The sequence below is a fragment of the Mercenaria mercenaria genome, chromosome 19, assembly GCF_021730395.1.
Source record: "Mercenaria mercenaria strain notata chromosome 19, MADL_Memer_1, whole genome shotgun sequence".
NCBI classification, from domain to species: Eukaryota; Metazoa; Mollusca; class Bivalvia; order Venerida; family Veneridae; genus Mercenaria; species Mercenaria mercenaria.
This window is the reverse complement of record NC_069379.1, coordinates 29182582-29192005: the sequence shown is the minus strand read 5'-3', so window position 1 is coordinate 29192005 and position 9424 is coordinate 29182582. Positions and strand designations below refer to the sequence as shown.

Below are 9424 nucleotides of genomic sequence, written 5' to 3'. Positions count from 1 at the left end.
CCGTCTGCGGTTTTTAGGGGTCATCACATCGCGTGTTGTCTCATGCTTGCGCCTGGTCACCTCTCGCTTGAAGATAGAGCAGCAAAAACATGCCAGCTTAACTTTTCAATGTTATCTCAGATCTGTTGTTGCATTTACCTTAGCAGATGTAGAATATATTAATTAAGAAATCAAGACTTTTAAGTCATTTGTTCGTCATAATGTGTTACGTTATATGATCTTAAAAACATTTAACAGTATAACAATGAGGTAAATAAAAAGACAAAGAATGGTACATGTTCTTATTTTATTTCGAGTAATATGAAATAATTGAAATTTAATATTGAGGCCGGAATATTTATTTAATTTTTCTACCGATTGTGTCTGAAATCTTTCGTCCTCCGCCTCTGATTCATACATGTTAGGAAGTTGTCAGTTACTTGCGGAGAACATGTTTGTACTGGTACGTGATCCATGAACACGGGCTAGGTTAACTGTTCGACGTTACATAACCGAAATACTGTCGAAAAACGACTTTAGACCCAAAACAAACACACAAAATTCAACATTATTTTCGTACATAAGTGCCCAATACAGTTTGTCATTTTGAATGAAACTGCCGACAAATGGCATCAAATGGCATCATAGAAAACGTTATAGCAAGGATGTTCTATTTGTATCCGAATTGATTTTTGACCGTTAAAAAAGAAACATTTGCTTGAACTAACTAACATGTACAAAAGTAACAAGAGCTGTCGGAGGGCAGCAACAGCCTTGTCAAATAAATAAATATAAAAGTTTAATAAGGGGCATAACTTTGTAAAAATGCAAGACTGGGTTATGGAACTTGTACAGTCCATATCAGCTCATTACATTGGACAAGCCGTGAAGTTTTGAACCATTCCCAGTAGTGGTTGCGGAGATACCAGCTTGCATACAAACACTTTACAAAAAACTAAGTCGAACAAGGGGCATCATTTAGTACAAATGCAAAGTAGAGTAATGGAGCCTGTACAATGCAAATCAGCTCATGACAGTTAACAAGTGTGTAAAGTTTCAATCCATTCCCATCAGTGGGTACTGAGATACCAGCTTACATACAAAACGTTAACCAAAACTTTTAAGTAGGATAAGGGTCATAATTTTGTAAAAAAGAAAAAAAGGAAAATAGAGTTATGGAACCTGTTTAATGTGAGTCAGTTTATCACAGTGAATAATTGTGAAGTTTCAATCCATTACAACAAGTGGTTACTGAAATACCAGCTTACAAACAAAGACCAAATCGGGACGCCGACGCAGACGGGTGAGTCTAATATCTCTAGTCTTTCCTAGAATAGTCAAGCTTAAAATCGTAAACCTAAGTACATCTATCTGCACAATAAGGTTAAATGACAAAAAGAAATTAAACTGTCTGGAAAGATTTATTTATATCAAACAGCCTTTCATTATATTGATAGATAATAAAACGCAGCATATAGATGTGAAAGATGTGTATGCCTGCGACAAGAATGTAACGTGTGTTTATAGCAAGACTATACAAAGCGTAAAGCAATGTTTTAACTGATATATTAGCATAACAAAACAATTTTCGATGCGTGCATTAAATATATATCTCTTTTGTGTAACTGACAGCTCATTAGCCTTTGAAAATGTGGTGGAAAGCTATCATTACCTGTATGGTAATGTTATGTCTTTCCTAAATGAAGTGAAATTACCGAAATATGTTTATTATTTATTTTTGTTATCATGATGCATTAATCACATAAAATGCTTCCGATCAGTTTTAAAGAAAATGAAAAATAATTTTTTTTTTAGATGATATGTAACACAAAACAATGTTAAGTTATGGACATATTTCAAAACAGAACATAAAACATACTTGACATTAACTAATATAAAGTTTCCAGGCAGTTAATAGAGAGTTTGAGATTTCAAACTTCGCCTTCCCCTTCAACGTCTCTCATATATATTTTGGGTAAAACGTCACCGATATGCGTGTATTTTATTTAAATCACACGTTGCTACTAAAGTTTTCCATGTAATATCACGTAAGCCTAAGACTTCGCTTTATTACTATGCGAAATAAAAAGCTTAGTTTCAGGATTTCTGACTATTTGATTATCCATATATATAATTAGACTAAATTTGATGCGAAACACTATCAATAGGTATAAGAATAATAAAGTTTTGTATGGCTAGTGATTTTAACTAAACACATTGAATTGAACCTGGAAGTATAAAGTTATCAACTGATTTTGAGAAACTTTGAGATTTTGTTCAAACTTTAACTTCTACGGCATATTTGTGTCCCCAGGCGGTATCGATTGTACCAGATGGGCCTTTTTGTCGTATGAAGTGAAGTTTTGAACGTCCGAAGATGTGATATCACGGAAGTCGAAACTTCATTCTTTTTACATCTACTCTGTCCACATATTCGGCATCAAAGACTGAAATCTGGATGGAGGCACATGGCATGACAGTCATTTTACTTGAAAAATAAATAATTACGCGTGATTATCATTTGGTGGAACATTTTATTTTCACATCCAAATAAAATCAATCTGTTTCTGTCGGACACTTAATACGACAATTGCGTTTTAATTATAAACATAAAATGGTAAGACGGAAAATTCTTTTGAAGTATCAGACAATTTCAGATTTATGATATCATGATGAGAGAATTTTCCTGTTAGCCGTATGGGATAACTCCATTTTTTAAATGCACGGAACCAGAGCCTGGCAGAGAGACATTGTGGGTTAATTCCCCCTTTGATTCTTACATTTTACAAAGAAAGTCAGTCTTGAAACTCGGTGTGACCCTACCCTACCCCTACCCTATCAAAGTGTAAAAGTAAACAAAATGTTGCATAAATTACAAAATAAACAAATACACAATAGCAACAAAAATCTAAAGAAACGAGATTCGCAATGGACGGACCGTCAGGGGAGGTAACTAGAGTCACGGATTGGAACTAGTCCGATATGAAAGCGTTCAACGTCATGATATGGAAAATATTGCACGATCGCGGTCCATTGAAACCCAATGGAAAATAATTTTAGGTATGTAATAATCATTTTTATTTCCTCTCGTGTATGATTTACAATCGTGCATTGTATACTGACTATACTGACATAATTTTATATAAAACCTAAATGTTTGGAGCAACACTAACGAGTTTTTACATTGTTCACATTGTTTTATCGTGTTTTTTTTTTCTTGTTGTTTTTGCTTTTTTTGTTGGTTTTTTAGGTAATCGCTCTAATATCCATGCGATGATTATATTAATTGAAATGTTTTTTTTTTTCATTTAATTTTCATTCTTTTCATTTCTAAAACCTCTTGTAAAATTCCTGCCCTTTCGGACAATTGGTATCAAAATGCACGAACAAAACGATCATAATTACGGATAAATTGAATGGGCGGATTAAAAGAAGTAAGGTTCATTCTAATGTTTGAAATCTCAAGGAATTTTAATCGAACTTCAACTTCATACCTTAACTTCGCAAGAGACGTTGAAGGGGAAGGCGAAGGTTGAAATCTCAAACTCTCTAATAACTCATATCGGAATATACTTTAGAATAATCAGATATCAATTTAAACCTAAATGTTCATTAAATATTTATTTCAATTCACATATACACGATAATCCACCACAATGATCATGTTGTAAACAGGTCTGTACAGATTCGTATATTGTTGGAGAGTTTATGTTTTAGAAGATATGTTTGAAGACACTCATACAGACACATGCAATGGTTACAACAATGCTAACACGTGACAGGTATCGCTCTGATGCTCCATTACAAAGTTCTCCTGTGCAGTAACAGACGTTCACACCAGCAGCTTCTTCACAGCTGTTCTTCTGCACAATAGGAAAGCAGTTTCTCGCTGCCTCTGCAAAAGTCAGAAATAAAAGACGGTTTGACATACTAGATTTTATAAATATCCGACTGATTCTAGAAAACCTTTTATTGTCACTGTAGCTCTACATAAAACATAAGTGTATATATATTTAGGAAGGTAAAGATTTTCTAAATGTTATCCACTTACAAACTTCGTTGATTAGATACGTTAGCCAATACAAAATTGAAAGAGTATATCATAAACCTTCAAGAATGCTGGCGGCAAGTTAATTTGCCTTTACGACCAGTGTAGACTATGATCAGACTGCACGGATGCTATTCAGTCAGTAATTTTCCAGTAAACACCCCATCAAGTAATAAATGGTTTTGCCAAAACTGAATGATGAACCAGCCCATTATAGAAATTTAGCAGAGTAAAGGTTAAGATTTTCTTTCTCCCATTTCCTTCCTATTTGATGATTTCATATAAACCTCTTTAATCTTGTATATACTCACTTCCATCTTTTTCCGTTTTCGTACATGACCCGTTACAATCAGTTTTTGACACGCCATTGACACTGAATGGGTCGTCGCAACCAGTGTAACAATGGTAGCACTCCAAAGCTGACACCTGCTGAACTGCAACTGAAATTGAAAAATAATATTCCTTTCGAAACAGTACATGCAAATCAATAAAATAGAAACAAACCATTTCTTTCCCTTTTGTTTCTGATGGTTAACGTTTGAATAACTAAAAAGATCATATTGCATCTTTCTTGCATTTCACGGTGAAGGAAGATCCAAGGTAATCCGTCCAGCATTTTTATTTCAGGCACCGCGTTACAATCATCGATCTTCTTCAAGCCCGTGTAATGACTAGAAAGATTAATTCCGCACCCAAGCAAGGTTTCGAACCTACAGGTTGAGATATAAGTTATTTGATTTCGATAACCATGACCAACCGGCCAAGGAGGCCCAGTTCATAATGAGCATGGATCCAAAATCAATAAAATGATTTCTGTGAAAATAGGAGTATTATACATGTGTCTGGTTGAATGCATGGCTTAATGGTCTCTTCAGAATAATAGATTCTAGAGAGCATTTTCCTCTATATGCTATTTAGAAAATTGTGAAGTCATGTTTGAAACATGGATCATAGGATAAGCCTGCATAAAAGTACTATATTTTGGTGTCTGTCATGCTAGTTTATTGACTGAATCACATTTGAATAGTCATCGCTCATTTGTAGGATATGTGTCTGGATCACTTCTTATAACGAAAGCCTATGAAACAATCTATTACAGCGACCTTTCCTACTTTAATTGAACATGTGAAATACATTTATTATGGTCTATGAGACGCAAACACTTAAAACAAATAATCGAAACACAAATTATTACAGATTTTATGATACAACGGAGAACAAGTTCTTGTGTGTGGAGGAAACAGACGAAAACAGCTGAGGTAAATCTAATTCTACCATATTTCTTACAATAAACGTTCAGTGTTTTGTAATAAATGCATTGCATCGGACAAGATCCGAATGAATATAAATCAATTCACAATATCCTATTAATACATACTGAATTTATAGTCCTACCATAAAATATAACTCATAATCAAAGGTAAACTAAATGTATTCTTTGTCCTTAAACGTTGATGCAGTGTCATACATTTTTAGGAAATAAAAGCGCATCATGATGATTAAACTTAATCAATCGTCTTGTTCAAAATAATTTAATTTTTTGTGAAACCATTTATAATGTTTCATTCTTATGTAGACAAATTTGTGTCATTAAAAAAAATGGACAAAATTTCGTCGTGTTTGTCCACTCGTTATAATCAGCCAAATGCACTATTCCAGTACTACCCATGTTTTATCGTACTGGCCCTTTTATACCTAAACTGAGTCTGTGATTGGCTAAATATTCCATACGTATCAAATATCATGTCCACCTTGATGCTTTTTGTATTGTTGACTAGTCAACAAAAGTTGGAATACGACATAAAACATATCTGTTATTTAAATGACACGTTTGAAATGTTATGCATAAATGTTTCAATAAAAATACTTTTGTCAATGAAATCTAAGACTATTAGTTATTAAAAGAATTTCTTACCAGTCAATACAAGCAAACAAAGTCCAAGTGCAATATTCATTTTTCTTTGTTCCAAGCGATAATCTTATTAACAAAAATACGATGTTAATTTCCAAAAAGCCGACACGCTTATGGCCGTTTCGTTTATTATTGCGAAGGTTTATTAGATGAGGGATTATTCATGCGTATAATTACAGAGTCTGCATAGTTAAATTAAAACAATAAATTAGATATGAAAGTCTCATTTTTGTGTGGTAAATATATAATGAACCACTCAGTGGTAAACACATCCTTGAATTAACAGGAAATAAAACATGACAAATAAGGCAAACATAAGCTATCATTAAAATAATGTGTGCAACCCGGATAATACAGATCAGCTCACGCGGAAAACCCACTTTTCGTTTTTCTCCGAAGAAAAAATATTGCAAAACGAAGATTGCATAATCCTGACTCAGCATATAGTTTGTTGTAGCCATATTAAGTCAGTGGAATTCCGTTGATCCCCTACGAGAAATTGTTTTATGGACCTCCAAGTCAAAAACTATATATCAACCGGTATTGTATGCCCACTCCGCACGTCCCCTAGTCTGTAATAAAGAACAGGATATTTCGAGTACCGCAAGATGTCATCATTAAACTGTATAGCAGTATGTACAATTGTGGTTGATTTCTTTTTATTATGATAAGTTTGTTTATTTTTAATTTCTTTAGATTTCTTCATGTATATTATTGAAATCATTTCCGACAGCGGGAATTAAACAAAAGATACCTTTTTTACAATGAACACTAGATGATAAAAGATTCTTTTTAAACATGTCTTCAAACAACCTTATATTCAAACACAGTAGTAAACAGATTTTGGAATTAAAAGCTAAAGATGACTGACAGGTCAGACATGAGCTTTTAGTAAAGTATATATAGTATAAAGAATATGTAATGTTACCCGGACACAAGAGGCGCAACAGGATTTATCTATAGGGCGTGAAAGAACGGGACTTACATGTAAATACATTCAAGGGAGAGAAATATGTCGTGCATGTTAAACTTAATAAAAATCTGTACATGACTTAAAATGTTATAAAAATAAAAAAATTAAGTGTAAATGGGGAAATAAATCACTAAGTCATATTGTAGGATGGTTTGCTCATCATCTCATGCTTTTTTATAATTCAGGAACCTTGGAATCCACATCTGTAGCTGTATGTTAATTATGTCAAAGGGCACAGATCTTTAAGAGGCACACTGCAAGGTTCTTTTTCATGATAATTATTATAAGTAAATAAACTTATGAGTTAAATAATAGTACTTACTTATGTTTTTGTTATAACTGTGGTATTTGGAGGAGGAAACGTGCGTTTATATAGAGAGGCGTGTTTATACTTGGGTATGCAGCAGTACATTGTATATGTACATATCAGCAATATGAAAAAAGCTGAAATAATCGTTTAAACAAACAGGAGCACGTGTGCCTTTAAAGTACCGAGAACGTTTATATTAATGTATTTCGTACGATTTGCACATCCTGATTATATATAGTGTAGTTCATGTATTTACAATGTATTGACGTGAACCTTTTTATTTTTTTGGCAATAAAGGAAGGGGATAGTGGAAATTTATCAGGAAATGGGGAGTGTTTATACTGGTGTATGTGGTAATAAATGTACATGTATTGTCTGGCAATGCATACTTTAGTATAAGGTAGTACATGCATTGATTGACAATATGAAAAACAAAACATTTTGCCGTTTACACTGGGATACAGTTGTACTTGAATAACCTAACAGTATATCTTGCGGCATATAGTACTACAGGCAGCATGAAAACAATTGACAAACTGGAAAAAAAACATGGTTTTATGGCCGCAAAGTGGGGTTAGGTTTATCAACTGTATGCGAAAGTAACTGTGTATCCTTAAGATGCACATGGCTGTTCACTAATTAGCACAGCAGTTCTGTTGCTTGGGCTAGATCTCTTGAAAACTGTAACAAAAGTATTAGCGAAATACAGCATAATGAAATAGATAAAAGGAGTCATAAATCCTAAACCAGGAGAGGTAGATGTATGTTCTGGTAATTTGTATAAATTTACTTCATAGTAATAATTTTCTGTAAGATATTTTCCCGTTGAAAACTGTAAGAGGAGTTATTGTGACAAAGCTTATGTCATATTTAGCAATATACAGCATTGAATTTCTGTAAAAGCATTAAATATATTTTCACTCTGTACTCCAGTCGGGAGTACTTGTAATAATTTACAATAATGGTGCCAAAACACTGTCATAATGGTAGGCTAAAATGACATCATTCACAAGACAACATGTTAATTTATATCTTCATATCACATACAGGGATATCAATGTCAAAATGTCATAGTTACGCCACTCCCACTCTATCCGAGGAAGACATAGTATATTGTTTTGCTCAATGTCGGTCTATCCGTCGGCAGGTCGGCAGCCATTTGGTTTCCAGCTAGAGAACAATTGGGCATACAATTATCAAAATTTAGTGCAAGTGTTCTGTGAAGGACTCTTATAGTTTTAGGGATCAGCAGGTCAAAGATCAAGGCCATCAGGATCTTGAGATTCAAAACGAATTCGCCCTAAAACTAAAGTGCGCTTTGATCTTTTGTTTCCGATCTTAACAGAATAATTGCCTGTGACGAGCAAATGATAACCTTATTGATGTTGGGGTCAGTGGATGAAAGGTCTTGGTCTCAAAATTCTTAGATTAAAAACAGATTCCGTTCTGTAAAGTGTTTTGGACTACAAACTTCAATTTTCGTAGGATGTTTGCCTTTTGTTAGTAACTCTATCATTATTGGTCTGTAGGCTAAAGGTTTAGGACATTCTGATGTCTATTCTTAAAATGGTTGCCGCTCAATAACAAGAATTTTGCAGTTACTTTCGGAGAACATGTTAGTATTGGTACAGAAATGTTGAACTGTAGATAAAAAGCGCTTAACCTAAATAAACAAAACAAAACTTTATATGTCTATATACAGTGAACTATTAAGTATCATCGGAATGCGTTATTTTACTTTTAATAAAAAAGGTATGCCTTTATGTAAGTTAAAGCTATGAAGAGAATTGAGAAACACTGTAATAATGCAAGTTATGTACAAAATGTACATACATAATCTCTACAAAGATGCATGAACGATCCTATTGTATATAAAATTAGGAACTGATATATTGAACCTATACATCAAAATATTTCACATGTATATACTTGAATTTATGTAATGAACAGTATAAGGGCGTCACGTTTTGAAAATGCTGCAAGTCTTTTTAGTATTTTGAAAGCTATAGTGCTATCATCAAAAGTAGGATTTTTTGGTTACTACGGATTGTACCAAATATATTGTGCTTGATCTAACATAGTCTGTGTTCAGACCTTATGTTTTGTTCACAGGAGATAACTCCTGAGGTAATACAAATTTTGTATCATTATGTCCCTTTTATTCTCAAAACATACGGTCTGTGCAAATCTGGTTTGAGCATC

At 33.5% G+C, this 9424-nt stretch overlaps 1 protein-coding gene across 1 annotated transcript; it reads right to left on the bottom strand.

The window, feature by feature from the left end:
• Positions 1–1381: 1381 nt before the first annotated feature.
• On the bottom strand, positions 1382–6194 carry LOC123542335 (uncharacterized). The gene is made up of 3 exons (XM_045328142.2): positions 5943–6194; positions 4339–4467; positions 1382–3874 (listed from the first exon to the last, which is right to left on the bottom strand). Exons 1-3 carry the CDS (start codon positions 5980–5982, stop codon positions 3693–3695), a joined length of 351 nt encoding a protein of 116 aa, XP_045184077.1. The 5' UTR covers positions 5983–6194; the 3' UTR covers positions 1382–3692.
• Positions 6195–9424: the final 3230 nt, after the last annotated feature.

Excerpts from the sequence above, each read along its gene's own strand:
- LOC123542335 (XM_045328142.2), bottom strand. The coding sequence starts at position 5,982 with ATGAATATTGCACTTGGACTTTGTTTGCTTGTATTGACTG. Across the intron at positions 4,468-5,942 it reads TTGTTTGCTTGTATTGACTG|TTGCAGTTCAGCAGGTGTCA; the intron begins GTAAGAAATTCT and ends TTTCAATTTCAG. Across the intron at positions 3,875-4,338 it reads GAAAACGGAAAAAGATGGAA|AGGCAGCGAGAAACTGCTTT; the intron begins GTGAGTATATAC and ends TGACTTTTGCAG.